This window comes from Trichomonascus vanleenenianus (assembly GCF_965637985.1).
Source record: "Trichomonascus vanleenenianus strain CLIB 3782 genome assembly, contig: TRVA0_038S, whole genome shotgun sequence".
Taxonomy (NCBI): Eukaryota; Fungi; Ascomycota; class Dipodascomycetes; order Dipodascales; family Trichomonascaceae; genus Blastobotrys; species Blastobotrys vanleenenianus.
The window spans coordinates 52,239-76,090 of NW_027481849.1; the positions used below are offsets into that span (position 1 = coordinate 52,239).

At 48.3% G+C, this 23,852-nt stretch overlaps 9 protein-coding genes across 9 annotated transcripts; 4 read left to right on the plus strand and 5 right to left on the minus strand.

The window, feature by feature from the left end:
• Positions 1 to 62: 62 nt before the first annotated feature.
• RCE1 (CAAX prenyl protease) lies at positions 63 to 791 on the minus strand (the record flags this gene model as incomplete). The annotated part of the gene is made up of 1 exon (XM_076686465.1): positions 63 to 791. One exon carries the CDS (start codon positions 789 to 791, stop codon positions 63 to 65), a length of 729 nt encoding a protein of 242 aa, XP_076539294.1.
• A 392-nt stretch (positions 792 to 1,183) lies between these two features.
• Positions 1,184 to 4,966, plus strand: TRVA0_038S00628 (uncharacterized protein; the record flags this gene model as incomplete). Its single annotated transcript, XM_076686466.1, has 1 exon — positions 1,184 to 4,966. The coding sequence occupies one exon, from the start codon at positions 1,184 to 1,186 to the stop codon at positions 4,964 to 4,966; it is 3,783 nt and encodes a 1,260-aa protein (XP_076539295.1).
• A 360-nt stretch (positions 4,967 to 5,326) lies between these two features.
• On the plus strand, positions 5,327 to 7,045 carry VPS52 (Vps52p; the record flags this gene model as incomplete). Its single annotated transcript, XM_076686467.1, has 1 exon — positions 5,327 to 7,045. The coding sequence occupies one exon, from the start codon at positions 5,327 to 5,329 to the stop codon at positions 7,043 to 7,045; it is 1,719 nt and encodes a 572-aa protein (XP_076539296.1).
• Positions 7,046 to 8,006: 961 nt separating this feature from the next.
• On the plus strand, positions 8,007 to 9,482 carry TRVA0_038S00672 (uncharacterized protein; the record flags this gene model as incomplete). The annotated part of the gene is made up of 1 exon (XM_076686468.1): positions 8,007 to 9,482. One exon carries the CDS (start codon positions 8,007 to 8,009, stop codon positions 9,480 to 9,482), a length of 1,476 nt encoding a protein of 491 aa, XP_076539297.1.
• Positions 9,483 to 9,658: 176 nt separating this feature from the next.
• GEM1 (ERMES complex Ca(2+)-binding regulatory GTPase GEM1) lies at positions 9,659 to 11,638 on the minus strand (the record flags this gene model as incomplete). The annotated part of the gene is made up of 1 exon (XM_076686469.1): positions 9,659 to 11,638. One exon carries the CDS (start codon positions 11,636 to 11,638, stop codon positions 9,659 to 9,661), a length of 1,980 nt encoding a protein of 659 aa, XP_076539298.1.
• Positions 11,639 to 12,740: 1,102 nt separating this feature from the next.
• On the plus strand, positions 12,741 to 13,490 carry TRVA0_038S00716 (uncharacterized protein; the record flags this gene model as incomplete). Its single annotated transcript, XM_076686470.1, has 1 exon — positions 12,741 to 13,490. One exon carries the CDS (start codon positions 12,741 to 12,743, stop codon positions 13,488 to 13,490), a length of 750 nt encoding a protein of 249 aa, XP_076539299.1.
• Positions 13,491 to 14,057: 567 nt separating this feature from the next.
• Positions 14,058 to 15,797, minus strand: GAP1 (amino acid permease; the record flags this gene model as incomplete). The annotated part of the gene is made up of 1 exon (XM_076686471.1): positions 14,058 to 15,797. One exon carries the CDS (start codon positions 15,795 to 15,797, stop codon positions 14,058 to 14,060), a length of 1,740 nt encoding a protein of 579 aa, XP_076539300.1.
• Positions 15,798 to 19,452: 3,655 nt separating this feature from the next.
• Positions 19,453 to 20,317, minus strand: TRVA0_038S00760 (uncharacterized protein; the record flags this gene model as incomplete). Its single annotated transcript, XM_076686472.1, has 4 exons — positions 19,453 to 20,008; positions 20,057 to 20,088; positions 20,146 to 20,183; positions 20,242 to 20,317. 4 exons carry the CDS (start codon positions 20,315 to 20,317, stop codon positions 19,453 to 19,455), a joined length of 702 nt encoding a protein of 233 aa, XP_076539301.1.
• Positions 20,318 to 21,533: 1,216 nt separating this feature from the next.
• GLY1 (threonine aldolase GLY1) lies at positions 21,534 to 22,544 on the minus strand (the record flags this gene model as incomplete). Its single annotated transcript, XM_076686473.1, has 1 exon — positions 21,534 to 22,544. The coding sequence occupies one exon, from the start codon at positions 22,542 to 22,544 to the stop codon at positions 21,534 to 21,536; it is 1,011 nt and encodes a 336-aa protein (XP_076539302.1).
• Positions 22,545 to 23,852: the final 1,308 nt, after the last annotated feature.

Genomic DNA, 23,852 nt, shown 5'->3' on the forward strand with positions numbered 1-23,852 from the left:
GCACAGGTTAACCGTACTGTACATGTGCCACGGTCAGATATCACCGCCGCGCGCAGTGCGGCTCATTTGAGCCGCACAAAGTATGAGAATAATACCACGCCAACGAGCAAAAGCCCGTTGTAGACCCACGACGGCAGGTAGACTGCCCCCGTCGGTGGTCCCACTAGGTTGCAGAAGACGTGGCATGCAATGGGCGCGTAGACCGTGCCCGTTCTATAGAAAAGGTAGGCCGCGTAGCCGCCAAACAGCGACGTGAACGCAAACTGGAAGAGCGTGTTCAGAGCCAGAGCAATCCACGGAGTATTATACAATAGATGGCTCTCATAAGCATGGTGCACATGCGCTACTCCAAAGTAGAGCGGCGATATGGTAATTGCGCGGAGAGCCGTCGTGGGGTGGATCTCCGAGAGCAATGCGGCTCGAAACACTATCTCCTCCGTGACGGGTCCTACACAGTAGTCTCTCACGGCATAAACCCCTGAAGAGAAATCCAATTCAACGGGTCCGTATGCCAAGGCCGTGAGAATGTGGTCTATAAGTGGCCCAATAAACAGCGAGGCAGTGACTCCAAGCACTTTCAGGACAGTATAGGCTTTTTGGGCGTCCAATGAGAAGTCAATTCTGCCATGGTACAAATAACACACGACCGCAGTGTAGAAAGCAATTGACAAAAGCCGCTGGCGGATCACTGTCGGGTCGTCCCTGCTCTTCCCAGGAGCCGGTCTCGTACCGCGCCTGACGTATAATATCCCGACATAGCCGATCGTCAGCCCGCAACTTGTCAGGTGCATTCTTTTCAACTCAAAACAGCTCCTGTTATCTTCGCTCTACACCGCGTAACCACCGCGTTGTTTGTGAAAATGTTCTGACTCAGCCAATACAACAATGCACCACGACACTCTATTTCGACAGGTATAAAATTCCCTTTTTTTCTCGTCGTTTCCTTCTCCACTGTGAAATCACTCCTGCTTCCACTGGTGCAGATTCCGAAATATTGTAAACGGGGACTACCACACCTCTGATTTGGCAATTTTTTAATTTTACATTTTTGCGGATTTTGGGGTTCACTCAAAATTCGAAACCCCGGTGGGAAAAAATTGGAGTTCGCTATTTTTCACCATTTGTTAACATATTTGTATTTCTTTGGCCTGGTTGGTAAAATGACCCTGGCCTAGGGTATACCATGAGCGATAACCAGGAGTCTGAGTCGCGGGACCACCAAATGTTTGGCGGGACCCGCCCTCAGCTGTTTAAAAGCTTCAGTGTAAATGTAGACGTGCTGGCTGAACGGGCTCACGATGTGCTGGTTCATGCTCCACCGACGCGTATCTGGATTGGAGATGAGGTGGAAAAGCTGATGGGCGTTGAGGGGCTCGTCATGGACATGACTGCGGCCCATTCGCCTCCCTCGAAGGAGCCTCCAAGGAGGGGTCGTCCACCGAAGGAGCGAGCCGTTTTCAACCCTCCTTCTTCTGCCAATTCCCAGCCTGTTTCTAGTCAGGGCCCTCAGAGAGTTGGAAAGGAGCCCAGTAGTGAAAAGGAGAACGTTTCACGACCCCCCTCTGCTGTAAGCAGCAATGGGGCTTTCCCCTTGAATAATCCTGCGAATACCCAGTCAGAATGGCTTCGGCGTCAGCAGGAGTTGTTTGCTCTCCAGCAGGCTGAAGCTGCGCGTCGGAAACAGCTGGAAGCGATGCAGCACCAGGAACAACAGAATATCCAGCAGCAACCGAATCAGCCGGTTGTTCATCACAATCAGCCGGTGATTCATCATAACCAGCCAGTCATGAAGCAGGACATGGTCCAACAGAATCAGCCATTTGTCCAATCTCAACCGCAGAACAATAGCCCCGGCAGTAACCAGAGCTCCCCTGGGCTTAGTCCGTCCTCTCGACCTCCGATGGGACAGTTCCCGCCTGCTATGAAAAATAGCCCCTCTGTCGGCCCTCGAATGCAGCAAAGCCCTCAATTTCAGCAGCAGTCGCAATTCGTGCCAACAGGTCCTCCGCAGCAAGTTGTCCTTGCCAGAAATGTGCCGAATGTCCCGGGCCATTTCTGGAAGAAACTTCCGCTCAATTCTGCTTTGTCACCTAGCAATTCGCCTAGCAATGCCAGCAGTCCGGCTCTTCCTAGTCCGCCTACTGACTCGCGGCCGGTGATGTCTAGCCCGCCCAATGCTCCACCGGGCAACATGGGATATTCACCTCAGCAGCCGACTATGCATGCCTATATTGTTTCTCCTGCCCAAGCTCAGGAGCTGCTGCGGCAGGGGATACCGATCAAACAAGACGTCAATGGCAATTATTTGTTCTTTGCGCCTGTTCCACCACCTCAACCTTCGCTTCAATTCCGACCGCAGGGCCCGCCGCCACAGACCATGCCGCAATCTCGACCGCAAGGGCCTCAGATTACCAATTTGCCAAATTTCCAGCCTTCTAGTATGCAGTCACCAAATGGACAGGCGGGCCGAATTCGACCCAACCAACGTCAACCTACTTTGGTACGGTCTTTTTCTAATGGTTCTGTAAAATCGCTGTCCTATCCTAAGCAGATTCAATCGGCTTCTCATCCAAATTCGCCTAATACTGGAGAAAAAATTCTCTCTCAACACCATCGAAGCAACTCTGACCCAGAACTGCTCAGATCTCCAACAAAAGAGTCCAACCAGGTACAGTTACAGGTGGAGGCCCCAGCAAAAGCTCCTTCGCAGGTTCCGGCAAAAGGTACAGAAGAAAGTCCATCAGAAGGTCCAGCAGAAGGTCCAGCAGAAGGTCCAGCAGAAGGTCCAGCAGAAGGTCCAGCAGAAGGTCCAGCAGAGGTTCCAGCAGAGGTTCCAGCAGAGGTTCCAGCAGAGGTTCCAGAAGAGGTTCCAGCAGAGGTTCCAGCAGAGGTTCCAGCAGAGGTTCCAGCAGAGGTTCCAGCAGAGGTTCCAGCAGAGGTTCCAGCAGAGGTTCCAGCAGAGGTTCCAGCAGAGGTTCCAGCAGAGGTTCCAGCAGAGACTCCGACAGAGGTTCCGACAGAGGTTCCAGCAGAGGTTCCAACAGAGGTTCCAACAGAGGTTCCAACAGAGGTTCCAACAGAGGTTCCAGAAAAGATTTTAGCAGAGGTTCCAGTACAGGCTCCAGTGCAGACCCTGACGCACGCTACGGTCCCGCCTATCAAAGAACTGAAGGAGTCTCAGGTCTCGCCCGAAGAAGTAAAAAGTCAAGCAACTCAGAAGGTCGAGGAAGTACGAAACGAACCTAATGGGAGTAATGGGGAAAATAGGCCACAAGAGACAGAAAAGACAGCGGTACATTCGTCTACGGAGACAACAGAGAGTATTTCCCATGAGGAGCGAATGAAGCGTCATCTGCAGGCACGCGAAGAACACCTGAATGAAATTGCTAGGATTGAGCAAGAACGATTGAATAGACAATCTCAATCGGCGGAAGTAAGCGGTAAATCCGATGAAGCATATGCCTCGACACAATGGAAGAAGGCCTTTTCTAAATCGCCAAAGAGCACAGTGACGACGGATGTGAGCCCACGGCGTGGTGCGGAGGTAATTGAAGAGAGCGCTAAAAGCGTTTTTCCGTCTAGTGAGGCGATCACCATTGATATTACAACCATTTCATCCAGAAGGGCTAGCGATGGTAGTTCTACTGCTCCAGTGCGGCGCATGTCAATTAGTCACGGCGATGACGACGACGATGAAATTATTACTGTCAGGCAATCAACTACTGAGTTCACTCGAAGCAAATCTCAAACTGAATACGGACGAAGCGAAGCTGTCCGTAGAAGGCTTTCGGCGGATGAGCGGGAGCGGCGTCGGATGGAGGAGAAGAAAAGGGAACAAGCTAAAAATGAGGAAATGAAGCGGATACGAAGGGAAGCTGAAATGGCCAGGCGGAAGATTGAAGAGCAGAAGCGTGAACTGAGCAGGCGGGAGTACGAAGCAGCTGCGGAGAAGCGCATGATTTCGCCTACGATGGGCAATAGGACTCCGCCACTTGCGCCTTATGCCTCTGAGATCGAGGACCAGATACCACCATTAGCTACTCTAATAGAGCGTACTCCCCCGTTGGCTGAGCAGCAGCAACAACAACAGCAGCAGCCCCCTAAGCAGAGGCATCCGTCTTTGGAAGAGTTTTTGCAACAGACACGTCCCTCTACTCCGAAGAGTTTATGGGAAAGGCATCGTCAGCATATGGAGTTGGCCTTGAGTAAGCAACACGAGCGGCGGGAATTGAAGAGAAGGCAGGAATTGGAAGCTAAGCGTAAGGAGGAAGAGGCAAGGAAGAGTCAGCTGGAGGGTAGTAGTACTGAGAATGGGCCTTCAGGTGGAGATTCTCCTAGGCAGCCCCAGCAACCTGAGCTGCAGCCTAGTAAGCTCACAGAGCCTCCAAAAAGCCAAAAAGTTCCTTCTCATACAGCCACTGCACTAAGGGAAACTCCTCCATCTCCTCCATCCCCTCCATCCAGTGATAGTTTCATGGAGAAGATGAATCGTGCCGGGAGTGTCGTTATTGAAATCCTCGATGACGATAATGAAGGCCCGGCTGAGTCTGCAGCAAAGAATGATGTGCAGGCACCGCCTGAGCAGCAGAAGGTTCATAAGCCTAGAACAAAGTCGCTGGATGAGACAGCCATGCTCAAGCAGAAACCAGCGTCTACTACCAAGGAAACCGTCAGTGTATTCTATGATCCTGAGATTGATGACTGGGAGCCTCCCTCATTGGCGGCTGATGATGAACATGATTCGGAAGATGATACACCCCTGAGCAAGCGAGCACGGCGCAATTCGTCTTCTAGCGAACCAACGGTAGCCGATAGCTCAACGGTGAAAGACCGATCCAAGTTTGCGCGAGAATTCCGAAAGTTGCAGAGCCCTTCACTTGAAATCCCAGCGGGTCCTAGAAAGCGCAAGCGTACCGGTGAATGGTGGAAATCGGCCAGTTCTTCCACTACCACAACTACTAACTAATTTTTTCGGTTTTTGATGATATTTATGACGAATAACTTCAATTTAACGAATTGTATTTATATTTCGGCTCTCAATAGTGTACGGACTTATACACTTGTACTTGTATATCAAAGCTAGGGTGAGTATGAATAGCTTCCATAATACCTGGTGTGAATGAGACAAGTCTACCCACGATGAGTTTCTCAGTGGATAGCCATTCACTACGCTTTCGATGAGCCTAGTCAGGAGTACATATAGCTAGCACCGATGGTTGTGGGATGGTGGAAAGGGGAACGTGGTTGGGACAGCGTATCACACACACACCCACCCACCACGCCAGCGATAGATAGGGAAATGACGACTCGAATATCTCGCCAGCCGATGTCGAGACCTCCAAGCAGGAATAAGGAATCCACATCAGACCCAGTGCTGGCTTTAGAAAGCATATTAAACTTGCCCAAAGACCTGGCTCCGCCCGAAGGTGCAGTGATCAAGCTTCCCAAGCACAGGAGCCTAAGGCAGGTAGCTGAGACGGCGATCCCAGACCACGACAATGCGGATTACTCGCTCGAAGGCTTCTCTGCCCAGATGAAAGACTTTGAAGTTCTGCATGATAGCATAGTGGCTGCGGATTCGCAGCTCAAGGACCTACAGGATCACCTGATCAAGTTTGACCGCGACCTGGAGTCGGTGTCTAAGGAGATGGAGTCCCTTCAGACCAAGTCAATTGGGCTCAAGCAGAAAATTGAGATACGGTCACAGGTCGACAAAAAGCTTAGTCCAGTGGTACAGGCACTGGTTATTCCACCAACGATTGTAAAGCAAATTATCGACCAAGAGGCCGCTACACCTCAATGGCGTGCTGCGTTGAGATATGTCATCAAGAGGCGCGAAGAAATGGGGAAAATGACTACAGAGGGCAACGCTGTCGAAGCTGCCACTGCGCAGATGCAATTAATTGTCAGTAAAGCCGTTGAGCGAATCCGGGACTTCGTGGTTACGAGGATAAAAATGTTCAGGAAGCCCGGGGCCAGTGGACAGGCGATCCAAAGGAATCTGCTGGAGTATAAGGAGCTATTTGCGTTTTTGGCAGGTGAAAACAGCCAGCTGGCTGACGATCTCCGGATGGCTTATCGGAATACAATGCGGTGGTACTATTCCAGCTACTTTGACCGCTACATAAAATCATTGGCAAAACTGCCTATAAATCAAGTTCAGCGGACTGCATTGCTTGGTGACGACTCGGGGATAAAAAAGGGCCTGTTTTCACGGGGTCCCAGCACTAATAGCACCGGGATCGGGTCTTCAATGGACTACACATCTAGTATCAGCAGCCGAATTAACATCATTTCTTCGGACGATCCTAGTGTCATGCTGGCAAGTATAGCTGAGGCTACCAACACGAAGCAGAACATGGAAACTGCCTACCGAAGCCTGAGCATTGCGCTTGTTGATAACTGCTCGGTGGAATACCAGTTCCTACACGATTTTATGGCGCTGGGAGCTAGCGACAAGGTCAAAGATCTTTTCAATTCTGTTTTCGAGCCAACCTTCACACATGCGCATAATTATAGCAAGCACCTCGCCGATGCGTCCCTGTACGATGCATACGGTATTCTCATTTGCATCAGGCTGGCTAAACGGCTTGAGTTTGAAGCCCAGCACCGGAAGGTACCAGTGATGGAAGATTACTTGAACCTGGAGTTGATCAATTTGTGGCCGAGGTTCCAGTCGGTAATGGACTCTCACAGCGACTCATTGCAGAGAGCTGCCAACCGGTCTACTTCGCATTCCTCCACAGCCAATGAATCGGTGCCACACCCCATTACTCAGCAGTTTGCGTCCTTCATTTCGGGAGTTCTCATGTTGTGCCCGGACGACGAAGCTGCTTCTGAGCCAGTCGCAAACAGTGTATCGAGGGTAACCCATGACTTTGAGTCATTTTTGACGAAGATTTCTAAAACTTTTGATAGCAAAGGGCGAGAAAGGTTCCTTCACCACAACTATGCATTGGTTTCTGCCATTCTTGCTGAGAGCACTGGCAAGCTCGCAGAAGCTCAACGGGAACATTTTAGTGCTTTAACTGATGCCTACAAATGAGTTGCGAATTGATTCTCTCAACGAGTGAACTTTTTACCTAGAACGATTGGTCCATCTTGAATTTTTTTCAAAATATTTAAGACGTCATCACGACTGCCAATGGGGACTTGATGAAAATGTCGCTGAGTTAAGATGCATCGGTAATCGCTCCTGCATTCTGGCGTACTTTGTCGATCGTTGATAAAGTAAGTCGCTTTTTCGAATTACTGCACGGTTAGGAGCTTCTCAAACAGAAACCGATTGGCATGTGCTTCTAAACTTCAGAGCTCGTGCAGCATAGACCGATTACAGCACTGATGTAATATGGCTGCAGTGAAGGCTACCGCGTCGCTGATTGCGTATAACATCGACTGTGTCTGGGCATTAAGAAGTCTCTTCTGTGAAAGCATCTCAAAAGCTTCCGTGACTGAATGCGATTTTCGTAACGACTAGAATTTGACTTACCGCATCTACAAAGTCTAGCAGCTGTAGCGGCATTGCGAGGCTCTTTTTGTATTTATTTTGGCCAACGTACTTGTATAGCGCTGCAATTCGTTTTCTCCCGTCGCTGTCTCACTATCAGGTCGTAATTTGGTTCATTCTCATCTGTAGTATCCTTCTCCAAGCGTGGCATCTACTCCTTCTGTTTTTCTCACCTTCATCAAGCCAGCACGTCAGTAGCATAAACGTAGACGATACCTCCCTTGCCTTTCCACTTAATAAAACTCTTCTTGCATTTATAACTAAACCACTGGAATATCTTACCTATACAATATGCACGCCATATATTTCAGCCAATCGCTGCGGATTTACTAAACCTGGAAATTATATATATATCTATACCTTTCTAGACGTTTAGCAGGCTTCTGCTGTAATACCGTGTAGATATGACAGCTGAAACATACCCCTGGCGGATTGCGTCCGGTCCGTCCCAAGACCAGCAAAAACTCTCAAATTACAATCCCCGTAATGGATAGGCGATATGGGGCTGGATAAGCTGCCGGTTGAAATCATTGAGGCGATCCTTGTCCAAATACCTGGCAGCTGGCCCGATCTACAGCTTACTTCGCGGAAGTTTTACGCCTTCGTGCACCCTTGGATCTGGAGGCGGATCACTATTGATGTTTTCTCCGTGTACAACTCGGCCGAACAGATCAAGCGGTTCGAGGATACGGACGTGGACTGGCTCATAGAAGAATTCAAAGGAGTCAGAGGCCTCTTTGAGGAGTTGAGGTATCAGGACCGCGGATCCCACAGCACTTCAGATGTCCGCTCGGAGACAAAGTTGCTCGAGTTCTTTTTGAAGTCGCCAAACCTCAAGAAACTCCGGTATGAAACTTTGGGTGCCTTCATAAGGAACTACGACCGTGGAGAAGTATTTGATGCGATGCAACAGGCTTTGGCATCCGGCATTGAAGTCGAGGTGGACCTGCGCATGTCCCTGTGTAGACATGAGCTGGATGGGCGCGAGACAATGGAGGCGGTAGGGGAACTGCTTGCGCGAAAGTGCTTCTCGACGCTGGAAATTCACCTGTGCAAAGAGTTCAGCAGTTTCTTGAGCCATTTCGAGTGGCTGGGGAGCGATATCATGCGATTCGTCACGTCGATGGAGTTCTTGGTTGATGATGAGCTCTCGGTAACCCAGCTGAGCAAGAGCCTGGGACAGTACACTAATCTCACTAGTCTAACACTGGAGTTCGATGAGGACGGACCGATACGGATCTCAAGGCAGCAGATACAGTTGTCCAGTAGCATAAAAACACTGAGGCTCAATAGTCGCAATGACACATTGCTCGAGGAACCGTTAGTCATAGTGAGTCCCGCTGTGACGCATATCTTTTGTTCACTGGAGGCATTCAACCAGTGTAAGCTAATTTTGAACCGCGTTCATGTCCTAGATGTCAATGCTGCGCGATCAATGCCTTATGACGTTGCCTTTGAGCGGCTCGTGGAGTCCTGTACAAACACCATTGACAGTCTCGAATGGTCATTCCGAGATCTTGACTACCCTGTGCCGTTGGGTTCGCTTCTACGACTGGTGAACTGGGATGCGCGAATATTGGGCGCTACTTTACGGAGAGTAGGCGATCCACTTCCACTAGAAGATGCTAAGCGGATACTACAGTATTATTTGAACGAATTTGCTAATGAACTGGCTTTACGCAGCTTGATAATCGACCTACCGCTCATTAATGGGTTAGGCATGGTGGACTATCTTGCCCAGTTAACTCAGAAGATGCCTAACTTGTGCAACCTGAGATTGATTGACTACTTGGGTAAGGAGAAGTGGCAGCATGACAGGTACGGAGCGCAAAGAGTGTTTGGTGTCATAGACCGGAAGCTCAACGTTGATCTGAGAGTTGTCGAACAGTTTGCTAGGGATGATGATCTACACTTGAAGCTACCTACCGATCCAGACTTGGGCATCATTTCCGACGGCTTGCAAGTATTTCGTTGACCAATTACGTAGTGGGATTCCCCTCCAGATACTAACGATGAACAATGATGTGATGATACACACTACCTACTACTTTTTTACCGGTAGGTAACTAATTTGAACTATTGGCATTCAGTAATTTCAGCTGTTTCAGCTAATTGTGCCCAACCGCGGAGGGAAAATTTACATTGCGGGACTTATGAGACTGGCTTGGGCTTGAAGACTATGCTCGCAGTGACTGCGATAATGGCAATCCCGGTACCAAGCGCAACAATAGGAACCACCAAACTAGCCTCTTCCTGGTTTTCAGATGCATATGGAGTAGCTGTGGCAGGAGTTAGAGCCGCCTCAGCCAGCTGGACAAAAAGCTCATTCAGAGAGGACGGCCAGTATTCAGAGACGTGGAGAGGAGCAGGCATGCCAATACTCCGGGTAAAAGCGTCGGGCTGCATGTCGCTCCTTTGCTGTTGTCTGTCCAGATCAGCCTTCAACCCGACAAAAACTGCTGGCATGGAGTTCAATTTTGGGTATTTCTTTCGCAAAGCTACAAGGTACGCAAACGAGTCGGGATCGCTGGTATCGTAAGTATAGCAAAGCACATCGCAGTCATCTAATCGCTGCTGGTTTTCCAACACTGCAGGCTCAAGCTCACCAAGCTCCTCGAGAATCATGTAACATTGCTTCCCGCCATGCATCTCGACACTGTTAACTACAGTCACTGGCTTGATTGTCGGCGAGTATATATCCGACGTGTACGGGCGGTTAAGGAAAGCACTGAGAAGCGCAGACTTTCCACTGCCTTTAGAACCCAGCACGAAGCAATTGAAAACGTTACGATCAACAACCTGGGGCGCTCTTGTTGGCCGGGCCGTCGTGATAGAATGCAGTAGCTTGAACCGAGATGTTGTAGACAACTCTGGGTTCTTCCGGGGACGGCGCTGCTTGCGTGGTTTAGTTACCTTGAGCGCATCTGTAATCTTGCGTGTTTCCTTAGTTTCAAAGCCCAGAAGTGCTAGATATGCTGTTGTCGTCTTGTAGTCCAGATAGGTAGTCATGGACCATTGGGCCAGCCATCCCTGCAGAGTCACATTGCCTGCTTCGTTTCGAACAATGCTGTATGGGAAGTTGGTGTCCTGCCATAACCTTGGGATACCTGGAGTTGGCTTGAATAGCGCATTGAGTTCTGCGTTATTTAATCCACCATCGTTGTCCTTGTCGAAAAGAAGAAAGAGGTCTACAAAGAACCTATAACCATCGGGCGACAGCTCCACACTGGAGTTCTTGGGAACGTCAAGCTTTGGATATAAGAAGCTTCCATGTAACGATAGGGAGTCTGTGTAGTGAAACCGCCTAAGGATGCCCCATATCGTCTCATGACGCCCCTTTTCCGCAAATAGCTTATTCAATAGAATAAACCCTTCTTCGGAAATACCTTCATCTGTGACCATCTCCGGGGCAATTTCTCGGAGTGCCATCTTTACTTGATTTACCTGGCCTATATCGAGGTCCTTGCGGAAGCATTTTTGCTGCAATTCAAGCAATTCTTTGTCGTTGAGGAACCCGTCTTGGTCAAGATCAGAGAGAAAGAAAATCCGTTGGAGCGCTTCTGCGGCCGCTTTCTTAAGTTTCCCTTCTTTGGAGTCGTACAAAGGCGACAATGGGTGCGTAACTGCTCGCTGGCAAAGATAGAACGCCTCATTAACGTTGTACCGCAGCTTAGCACTACATCTGATACACGACTCAATTTCCTTGAACTCCTTCATTATGGGGATCATTTCTTCCTCTATGGCGGAGTCATTGTTCTCTCTCAATGCCGAGTCGCACATGTTGGCACTCAGCACGACCGGAAGGTTGACTCCCATGGATCGGAAGAAAGGCAGCCAGAAGAGCGAGACTCGCTCGCAGGTATAGTGGTCCGAGTAAATAAGCCAAATGACATGAGCCCTTCGGATCTCTTTTTGCAGAGTCGTCCGGTCTTCGGCGAGCGACGAAGTGTCCACCACTACCGTACTGGCTGGGGAGTCCGGAGATGAGGAAAACTCGGGTGGGATGGTTATCGGAGGCAGGACGGGCTGGATGTTAGGGACAAACACGTCCTTGACCAACGACGTGATCAGACTGCTCTTCCCAACACCTTCATCGCCACAAACAACTACGCGTATTGTGTCGTTTATCATGCCCGCGATGGAAGTGTCTCCGTTTTAAGTCCCAACTTATCGTTATCTGTCGCTCTATCACCACCTTCTGATGCTACCGGTACCGTTTCTGCCGCCATATGTGACACCCCAAAATCACACCGTGCCGCCGACGTGGGAAACTCCCAAATCTTAATTTTTTTCTTGACAGAATATATTTCATCACACGTAGCGCGAAGCTTAGGCTGCCAGCAGAAGTGATCTCGACCATGAGATGGCGGTGAGAGATAGCGGAAGGACTCCCAAGCGTTCTCATGAGACGACAGAACAATTAAAATGAAGAGATCAATGACTCTAACGATACGGGACACAATCCCGGTACTGATAGTATAGGTACCTGGACCAAAAAACTCAGATCACGGCATATTTCAGATAAATATGTTGAGCAAATATTAATAATTTCGCTATTGCTAGTCTAATCTCTTCCCCAGGTGCTCCTTACCTGCGTAAGCCTAACAGTCATAAGCTATCTTAAATGCATTACCGATAATACTGTACGTACAGTACGTTGGTATCTACGTCCTAGTCGTGCCTGAATTTACGCGTGGATTATGTTCTAAAAACTTAACAGATATTTCCCACGTCGGCGGCACGGTGTGATTTTGGGGTGTCACATATGGCGGCAGAAACGGTATTGTATCATATTTGGCATAACACCACCTCTATTTTACTTTAGAAAGGTTTTTATATCACTTTACAAATATACATCTAAAAATGTAGAATTATACCGTAATACCGGTAGTGTAGAGCAATTCCAGTTTAACCAATTACGCGCTATCTCGCCTAATCAAGATAAATGCCCCAAATTGCGACGCGAGGATGAAGCGCTCGTTGGCATATTTCATAGCTCTGTCTATAAAACCCATGCGAAAAACTTTTGAGCGGTTTTGGAGCCTTTGAGCGGCTTTTTTCCCAAAGAGTGGAATTAGTTGAAGCTGCGGCTCATGCGGCTTTTCCTTCTTGCACAGCCGTGCGGTACTTACTTTGCGGCAGATCTCACACAGCTAGCGTACAATACGTCATGATATTCACCGTTTGTTTACCGTTTGAAGCCCGACGCCTCCCTTCCCCTGAGTTTTTGGACATGGAGAGGAAAATGGAAGATGTGATTTTGGATGCGATCGACGACTTGTCGTCCAAAGATGAAGTCGTATTTGGAAGCGGTTTGGTTAAGGTTGACAGCCTGTTAGGGGCGATTTGTAAACCGTCCACGTCTACTGCAATGGAGAGCGGACGCAGCAGAAGCAGTACACGGAGGCACACGACGCAATTGATGGGCCGTCCAGAGGTGAAGGAGTTCTTACTGCTACAAGACTCGTTTATGTTCAATTTGGTGTCCAGGATAGCACTGAGACTGGACTTGGAAGACGAAGATCGGCTCATAATGGCGCTTAACATCGTACAAGGACTTTGTCTCCTCCACCATCCAAGTCGCAAAGTGTTTGGAAATGCTGTGGTTATGAAAAAGCTGATTGGTCTTATAAGCGTGAATTCACCGCATGCTAGTCTCAAGGTTTACGTTGCCGCGATTAATACGGTTATGTCCGTGATGGTGAGGAACGTAGAGAATATTAGACAATTCGAGTCTTGCGATGGGCTTAGAGTAGTGTGCGACCTGTTCAAGTCGAAGGATACCCCTAAAGATGTCAAAATGGAGATTCTGGAGTTCTTGTTCTTCTATCTTATCCCAGAGACGGGTCAGCGTGAGAAAGTTGGGAGGCTCAATACCGAGGAGAAGAGTCGGCTACTCTCCAAATACCTCAGCAATGTCAATGGGTTGGTCAAGGAGCTTAAGACTTCTACTCCATTTGGCGACATGGACTTGGAATGGTGAACATAATTAATGATTAATGCATTTAACAATTCGCGGCCTCCTCCCCAGGCTATTCTTTTTTTGCATTGTAGTGTCACCGGTACATGTTCCAAGTGATTTATAACATGTTGCTATTGCTGTAGCAGTTGTTACAATATTTTTAGTTACTAAACTGTTGGGAGTTCAAGGCAGTTGTTTTGTAACAGGAGCTTAGTTTTGTAACAAAAATTAGTGAGAAATTCAATTACGGCATTGAGGGGTCAAGCGTTTTTAATAACTTTGGCAACCGTAATCTTCAATAATTTTAACTCCGCGTAGCGGAGACCCCAGGGGTTGGGGGGACTGGTCCCCCCAAATGCAACTAGTAATGGAGATTATGAGGGCCAGCCCTCGAGCTCCCGAAGCTCTCGCGGATAAGTCCTCTTTGCCGCGTGAAACGACGGCAGGGTGGGATTGCTTGAAGGTACAGTTTATTACATGTCATTTAATTTTAAAAATGTTTCTCTTGTATCTAATAAAACAACAGACGTAACTAGGGAAAAGCATAAAGTTATATTCGTAACACGTCAAAATACCGAAAGTAGCAATTTAGCACCACCATCGGTAGGTTCGGTACCACCATGGTCGGGAGGCAATGTACTCCTTCTCTTCGTGGATCTCCTGAACAAGGAGATCGATGTCAACCTCTCGTCGGCCAGTGTTAAGATCAATGTCCTTGGTTCGGATAAATGGCTGTCGGTGCCAGACGAGGTAGACCAAGAAGAAGGCAATGACTACTGGAACAGCAAGGTAGGCCTGGAAGAAAGCAGAAACGTTTGGCACGCCTCCAATTGGCCACAGGGCAACCCAGAACTGGCCAATGAGAATAAGGCAGTTGATGATGAAAGATAGGTAGGCGCCGTAGACACTTCCGGCGGCCTTGTACGGAATGTCGTCCATAGATCGGCCCTGGACCTTGTAAGCACGTCGATATCGGATGTGACACAAGTTGATAGAGCCCCAAGTGAAGATGAGGGACAATCCAGAAAGGGCCATGAGCCATGCGAAAACCTCAGTCTGCTTTGGAGTGGCGGAGAGGAAACACAGCAGACCAATGAGACAGGTGAATCCAATGGCAACCAGTGGTCGGCCACCCTTGTCAATATAACCAAACTGTCGTGGAGCCAAGTTCTGCTCTGCCAGAGCAGCAAGAGTTCGAGAGCATCCGTAGACGGCAGAATTGCCGACAGAAAGGACAGCAATCATGATGACAACGTTGAAGATAGATGGCAGCACACGAATACCAGCGTTTTGAATGGCAATGACGAATGGCGAGGCCTTGATATCGACAGAGCTGGTACCCAGGAGCTGCGAGTTGGTGTATGGGACGAGGAGAGAGACAATGAAGAGAGCGACAAGGTAGAAGAGAGTAATTCGCCAGAACACCTGCTTGATGGCTCGGGGCAGGGACTTTCGCGGGTTGGCAGTCTCAGCGGCAGCCAGACCAGACAGCTCGCTACCAGCGAAGGAGAAGGCAGCACCAACGAAGACGGAGGTCAAGGCCTTGAGTTTAGCGCCGCTACTCGTACCGTTGAATGCACCCGGATCGTGCCAGTATTGGGCTCCGAGGTAGCCAGCATCACCAGTGCCACCGCAGTTGATAATGATACCGAGGATGATGAAACCAATGACTGCTAGGACCTTAATAAGGGAGAAGACAAATTCTGCTTCACCGTAACCCTTGACACCAAACAGATTAATACTAACAACCACGACGTAGAAGATGGAAACCCAAGCGGCAGGGTTGATATCCGATTTCCAGTAACCAATTGTGATTGATGCTGCGACCAGTTCCAGAGGCAGCACGACGAGCCATTGCAGAGCGTAGTTCCAGCCCATGGCAAAGCCCCAGGCTGGGTGAATGAAACGGGTGGAGTAAGTAGCGAAGGCACCAGAGACAGGGAAGACGACGGCAAGCTCACCGAGCTGCTGGATGGTGAAGAACAGGTTCATACCGGTGATTGCATAGCCAATGATAAGCGGAGCAGGGCCACCACTAGCCAAAACAGAACCGGAACCGACGAAGAGACCAGTACCAATTGCACCACCAATGGCGATCATCTGCAGATGTCGGTTCTTGAGTTTTCGAGCCAACGGCGAGTTGGCCGTGATATGTGCGGCCTTTTCGACATCGCTCATGTTCGCCATGTCGACCAAATTGACCTCGGCGGGCTTGAACGAGTCCTTAACCCGTTCCCATCGGGTCATTTGGACCTCCTCGACGGGGGAGGCGAACGTCTCGACGCCGTCGCCCCCCGTTTTGTCGAATACTTTATTTTCAGCGGACATTGTGAACCTTCTACACAATTGACAATCAACTGAATTGAAGGGAGTAATGTATTAGAAGTCAGCTGAAAATGAGCTGAAGCGAGCTACAGGAATTGCACCATATTTATACATCCCTTTTCCCTCTCTATCGAGCTACAGACCCACAATCAAGGAATCTCGTGTTGCTTTTTCGCTGGTCTTCTGGCGATCCCCTCGTCCGATTTGGCTGCAACAGAATTTTCTTCCATCATTCCTCCAATCGTACAGTATCATATTACAGCACACGCAGTGATGCGTTATCTCGACAAGCAAAGACATGCGTGCAGGGAGTCGTTTGGGAGCCGTGCCGCGCTGACTCACCTGCATGCAATCGAGTCAAACTGCCTCTACTTTAAGAAAAAAACCGTTGAGATAAGATCATCTCCACCCCTCCCCTGATATCCAAAGGACACGCCTGACTGAGCGAAATTCTCAGTTTTGTTATTGCATCCCCGGATAGATGTGTACTGAGAGGCTGCTTGAGGTAAAATAGCTATTTAAGTGGAAGAAAAAGCCCCCCCCAAACTCCCCAGTACAAACGAGGGTAGTGCAGATTTGTGTCAATTTGTCGAGAGAAGGCAGAGACAATCTGCGAAGGCCATGGCCACGGCCATGATCATGGCCAAACTTGAGACACATGCAGGTAGACGGTGTGGAAATAAGGCGTGCACATTGGAAGGGAAAAAAGGGGGGGAGGGGTAAATACGCTGCAACTGTCTCGGGTTCTTTTCTTGCTTTAGCCGGACGCTCGGAGGAACCGCGTCTGAAATGAGACTGTATGCTGTAGTGATAACATCGATAACAGTTATCATCTCTATCATATGCATGCGACCCACCAATGATGCCAAGAACTCGTAGGGGGAGAAACACGCTATGCGAGATGCAGGAGGGGGCCCTCATGGACTTTTTACCCAACCACCCATGGAGATCAACAGCAAAGGAGGGGCCAAACGGTGAGATCAACAGCCCGAGGAGGGGCGGCAAAACAAAGTCTGGGGTAATTCTGGCTCAGCGGAGACAAGAAAACGGTCGGTTATTGGAGGTAGATCGTCGTCGTGCGGCATCTGGCTGCGTATAATGGCCTTTCTCCACACAATCATTGGTCGGCTGGTTCAAAGTCGTAGTCCGGGGTTGAAAAATGCAATCGTTTGGGCCCCGTGAAATCTCGGGATTCAATCGTTACGGGAAAGCACGTATCGAAAATGTTCCGAGGTTTTATGGGTAATTAAGCACTCGTGGTACAAAACGCATGAGTGACGTACTCGCAGAACGCATATACGGAAGCAGGGAGCACTCAAACCCAGGTGCGTGACGGTTTGCTAGAAGGCTGGTGCTACACAAACGCCGCCGGTGGAGCACAGATGGAGATAAAAGAAAAAAAAAAAGAAGAGTAAAAGAAACAGAGCTTCAGTGCGGAACAGCAAGCGGGAACAAGACAAACGACAAGATGGGGGGCCCCTCCACATTTTTCGAGTACACTTCGGCACCGCTGTCTAGCCGAAACATCTCAGCTAGGTCTAGACAATCATTGGAAATTCCCTCTCTTGAGTACCCCGGAGATACAAGTATTTTAGTCAAATAGACCAAGTTTGACTCTCTGTAGTTTCTATATGGACATAGCGTTTTGACATACACGTAGCAGTTCTGGGTCGCATTTTGATTGATGGTTAGACCTGACCGTTATCGTACCATTGTGTTGGACTCATCTTTTCCTCGAACCAGATGTGGTCTGCGACAACTGTCTCGTCAGGGAGCATAAAACGGAGTTTAGAGACACATTTTTTGGCCGAGTCTGGACTTGGAGGTCTTCAACCGGCTTGAACTGTATCTTGCGTTATCAAAAAGTGCACACACGCGTAACCACGAGAAACCGCAGATCCAACGAATACGTACAACGCCATTGGCATCCGCGTGATGACGATGACGATGGCGATGAGGATGCCATCTCGGGTGGGCGTTGGAAGACTTCTCTCGGTCGATGAGATGGGGTGATGCTACCGTTTAGCAAAACTGGCCATGATGGACATCCTGCATCAGCTTTCTCTTTTTTTCTATTACTGTAGAAATATTGGTAGAAGCTCAGGTGGCATAGTTCTACACATGTCGCCTTATCTTTTTTTTACCCGCAAAGTAAACTGTACGGGCGGTTGCATGGGTTGCTGGACAGGAGGAACTGAGTGGGGTTGGAGCATTTTTTTTTCATTGTCCTTGATGCTGAGTGAATAAACACGTAATGCCAACAAAAAATTACAGTAGCTACTACTACTGTTGTTGGTATTATTATCGTATTTTCTCTCTGGAACAATAGCTGATAATTGCCTGAGGTAGATGATTGTCGGGCCAATTCCTGTATTTGGTGCCTATGGGGGAGAAATTACCTAAAATGTACAGCATTTGCCCACCGTAGAATCGCTGAACCAAAGACGAATCTAACGATGCTAAAAATTGTAACGTTGGTGGATTTTTTGGTATAACTTTTGCAGCTAGAACTCTTCTCTAGGACGGCGTCTACTACACTCATTTCCAATCCTGAACGACCGTTTGTACGTGTAATTTACCGCTCTTGTGGTACCGTCGTACGCCTCCAGTACTTGGTAGTCCAGATGTGCACTGGAAAAGGATGTTGCAGGGATTATCATCTGTTCAAAACACAGGAATGACGAATCCATCGAAACGGTTGAAAATCATCCTTGCCTCGTTTAACCTTTTAATAAAACCAGCCAGCTGCTTTGTGGGGCTCTGAGAAAAAGAGCGGGGACTGTCTAAAGTCCCTTCTCGATGCTGCGGTTTCAAAGCGGTTGATGAGTTTTTTTAAGTCCGAGCCACACGTTCTATCAGACTTCGAACGAAAGCTAGTGGTTTCCCCGCATTCTCGGCTTGCTGAGGAGATCTTGTACCATTAGATGAGCTGATCTTAACTTATTACAGTAGTACATAGTTATAATGTATGGACTTAACCAGATTCATCACTATGGTATTACGTAGTCCTACCGTGAAGAACGGTTGTTCCATTCTACGCAACGTAAGGCATATTGGCCAAACTCACCTCTATGGCGCTCAGATACCAATTGACATCGCTGCAAACGGCAATGCAATTATTAGATTTAAAAGATAAATTATCTCTTTCTATGACGTATTAGTCTTGGTGAGGCTGCCCAGAAGACTTCACTTGAAATGCATATCCCGCTATTACCGGTAATAGGCGGTAATGGGGTAATATCCTTGAATAACAAATTCACCTTGTCAATTGGACCCTGCAGTATTATCGCGCAGTGGGGATTGGATGCACACCGAGGGGCCAGAGAAACAGTTCTCCTCACACACTCAAACTATACAGTAACATGGCATTGACAATAGCTCGCTAGGGGGCCCCCCTCAGCTGAACGACGACCCTTTTTGAAGCAAGGGACCGGTCTTTTGTAACCTACATGTGTGCCCGAAAGCATCATCTGGCCTAATGTATACTCGCTTACGTCTTGGAGGAGGCCACATACTACACCCATGATATGACCGTTATAACGTTAATGAAAATCGCGATAATAAGCACATTCTATTACACATTATATTGTACAACGAAAGAAAAAACATTAAGCGAGGGGAACAGATATGCAAAACAATAAAGAACAAATAAAAAAAATTACTGTCGAGAGGCAATTTGAGCAAGTTCGTACTCTTCCTCTATGCAATGAAGGGGTGGGGTCTGCAAAGACAAACTGTACCGCCCAGCGGGGAACTCCAAAGAACGTCTCTGCTTGTTTGCTGCCGCAAGTCTTTCCACGCTTGAGCTCATGCGAGAGCCAGGGATACTGCCTTGCGTTGGAGTAGGAGGCAGATCAAGCGTCTTGCGGCTACTGCTGAGATCAAGTATACCAGGCTTGCCCATCCCCTCCCTGATTCGCTTATAATTTTCCCTCTCCTCCTCAAGCTTGTCCTCATTTTCGATAAGCTCGGTAAGCACGCGTGCCTTCGACCGGATAGGCCCGCCTTGGTCGATATTCTTACTGTCTGCGTACCGGAACTCCCTCAGGGTCTTTATCAAGAACATATGTCGCCTCAGCCACAGAATAACGTCCTCGGACCCCTCGTAGACGCAGTACAGCAGCAGTGTTAATGCCTTCATCACATGGCGCCAGTTCTTGCTCTTATCGGTGAGCCTTTTTTCAATAATGTTTAGGATCTCGTGGATATATTTCCTACAAAATCAGTCAGCACCAGTCATAGACCATTAGTATCGAACATACTCATGATACGTCAGAAGAGCAATTTCATGGAGCTATATCAGTTAGTATTGGCACGTATAAACTCTGGTAGAGCACAAAAAAGAGCTTACCTCTCGGCTACTCGGTCCCCAGGAATCATTACTGGTGGCTACAGAGTAGACCGTTAGCGACCCGTTGGAACATCCCCATCTAGATATATATCATACCGTTTCGAACCTGGATCTCGACAGACGAGTACCCACTCGTCAGATTCTTAATAGACCTGACAAAGTGCTTCGACATTTACTGTATTTGTAAAGCGGAAGGCGAGCTTGAACGCTAGTGGTATACAGATGTACAAAATGTTTTCCGGGATCATCGGGTCCGCGCAAAACCATCTCAATATGCTGCGTTACTCAGGGGTACGGATTCTGGATAAGCTCCACCAGATCCCTGGTAAAGTTCGTTTCACAGTTTTATTCAACGGAGATGGCGACATAGGTGGATTAGATGAGTTTAGAATTTTTATGGCATGTGATTTTCGGGGCTTTTGCGATATATGTTGCGGACATAATGCTGACTATGCGGAGAGTCTGGATAGGTACGTACTTTATCCGGCCGGTAACGTCCGGAAACGCTGTAAAACACAGTAGCGACTTGTTTGGCAGTTCTTCGCTATAGTTGCGGTCCTGGACAAAACAGATTTATCATTTCTGATAGATCTAGCGAGGCTAACTCAGATCCGAGAGATCTGGCTGGAATACCGGCAACTTAGAACTACCACCTAATTAAACTTAATATCGTAAGTACACCCGAAAGGGCTCAACCATGCCAATTACTATTTTTTAGTGGCATACTACACATTGTAATGGATTCAGATATTGTAGCAACTTCTTTCGTTACCACGCCATACGGTGCAATGCAGGGTCGAAAGTGGGTTGTTAACTGACACAGGGTCGAAAAGCACCACACCCCTACTGAACTCTTGGGGGAAAGTCTGACCATTAGTAGTAGGTACATGATAGTACGTACTTTGCGGAAGAGAAAGTGCACAGCAAACTCTGTGAGTAATATACTCGAAATATCATTTCGCACCTGTCAAAGTGATCGTCGCTATACCTTCCACAATGGGAAGGGGGCTTCCGGGCATCTCGCATAATGTATTCACTCGTACATATGTAGGGACCACACATGTCCACGTGTCTAGACTCTCCAGTATACGATGTACATAGTACTAACCACTAACCATCTAGACCAATTTAATATCTCCAGGAGGCCATTACTGATACAAGTTTCAGGTCAAAGACACTACACAAACAGTCAAATACCATTTCACATGACAAAGCTTCGCCGTGAACTAAGGATCACCTTGAATAAAGGGTTAGGTTCACACTCCGATCTTTTGATCAGTTCAGCTAAACCGGTTTTGATCAGTTTAGCTAATGAAATGAGGAATTGTGTTGAGCATCATTAAATAGAATCTAGCATTAAATACGTAAATAGCGGAGGAGAAAAGGCGTTACATCTGGTTGTACCCAGTCTTGACCTGCACTCTGTCAGTCTTTTCAGTGGAGGCCTTAGCAAGCTCGACAGCCGTAGCAAGCCGCTCAATGGCCTGGTCAGACACAAGATGGTGCAGCACAATTCGCGGTGGCCACACGTTAACCTTGTGTTCCTTGCAAATTCTCTCAAGAACTCCAAGATCAATGCCAGACTTGTCGAGGTCGAGGAAGATAAAGTTAGTATTAACGGGAGCCATGAATTCAATGCCCGCCTTGGTCCATCGTTCTGCGAGTGCCTTCGTCTTGGCGTGGGTCTGCTTCATAGTCGGCCAAACTTCGTCAATTGCAACGATAGCTGCCGCAGTAAGGGGCCCAGCCTGTCGAATCCCACCACCCTGCTGCTTTCTGAACCAAGCAGCACGCTTAATAAAGTCTCGAGTACCAACCAGCACCGATCCGACGGGGGCACCGAGACCCTTGGACATGCAAAGAGACATGGAGTCAAAGTACTTTCCGTACTCAGCGAGTGGAATGCCAGTCTCGGCCGAGGCGTTCCACAGACGGGCGCCGTCCAGATGCATTTTGAGGCCATTAGCCCACGCCCACTCGGAAATTCGCCGGATCTCCTCAATTGGCATGATTACACCACCAAGAGTGTTTTCCAGGGAGACAATTTTAGTTGGAGCAGTGTGGATGTCTTCACCGAGAATGACGTGGCTCTTGATGTCCTCGAGAGTCAGATACGTGCCATTCTTTGGCCGCACTGGGGTCACCATGGCCTGCGACAGAATTGCCAGACCCGCGGCCTCGGCGGAATAAATATGAGCTCTATAATCGCACAGAACAGAGTGCGGTGGCTGGTGAAGGTGGGTTCGGATTCCGATTTGGTTCGACAGAGTACCAGAGACGACATACAAAGCTGCCTCCTTCCCGGTCAGCTCAGTAATCCTTCGTTCGAATTCGAGGGTTGTCTCGTCCTCGCCATATACGCTGTCGCCGAGGGTAGCCTCAGTCATGGCCTTGATCATATTAGGCGTTGGCGTAGTGAAGGTATCACTTCGGAACTCATTACTGGCCCGCCCTTCTTCACTCAAAACAGTCATGGTTAAAAGTACCTGTTTATAAAGTTGGCTTCTAAAAAGGTGGCTCTTTTGTAACTATAATACTCTATGAGCAATACGAAAAAAAAAAGGGGGGAAACGACTGGAATTTGAGTGGTTTATAAAAAAAATTTCACTACGCTGATAAATTGCCTAACACATGTCTCACCGTATAACGGCTACACTCCCCTCCTGCGATGCCTCTTCTTTGGCCCTGCCGCAGCTACCGGCGCGCCGCGCGGCCACTCTCCGATAGCCGTTGGATTTTCCGGCTCCCACGTAGGGGCAGTTAAGTGGGCTGTACTAAGTGCGTCCAGGTGAAGTGTTAGTCATTGTTGGGGAGGGAACAAAAGATTGAAAAGAACGACAAGAACGACAGGTTTTTGGTGTAGAAAAGTAGACACGCCGAGTTACGTGTACCCCATTTACGGATGCTCATCGGACGGAAATACCTTGCATTATGTGGAGAAAAGCACTCCTCACTCAAAGGGCCGTACTCAGGAACTATTCTGGCGACCCGGGTCATCATCATCCCTCACCGGGACTGTGGCCCCGGCTTGCGTCGGAGTTCCGTGGCGACCGGAAACTCCAATGCGGCTGGCGCCGCAAGCCGCACCTTAGCGGGTTATAAACTTTAGCCGTTCCACACACACAACACTGTACATAGCACAATGTACAAATGAAATCTTGCCAAGTATAGTACAGTGTAGTGTGTTGCGGTATGCTACAAGTGTATATATGTATATAAAGTATACGGCAAAACTCGCTTATTGGCGGAAATGTTCGGGCTTTGAAAAGTAATCATTATATGGTCTACGTAACTCGGGATTTGAAAAGTAATCATTATACGCCTAGGAATAGTATAAATACAATCGATGATTATCTTAACTCGGGTTTTGAAAAGTAATCATCGACATTGAGCAATCGTAGTACTGTATCTATATTTCGCCATGATCGCTTGTAACCCACGCTTTTGAAAAGTAATCATCGACATTGAGAATTGGTACGTGGTTAACCCTGGATTTGAAAAGTAATCATTGGGCTACGAATTGTACAGCTAAGGATAGTCTTCCATTCCGGGACTTGCCCATAAACGGCAACAAGGCTATGCTATGCTTCAATTACCACAAAAAGTTGATGAAGCCAGCAATGCGAATGATGGAACTTACATCAAGCGACAGTGCCTATTGCTAGATACAGTAAGCGGGGAAATTTTTTAGGTGGGTCCGTACCCTC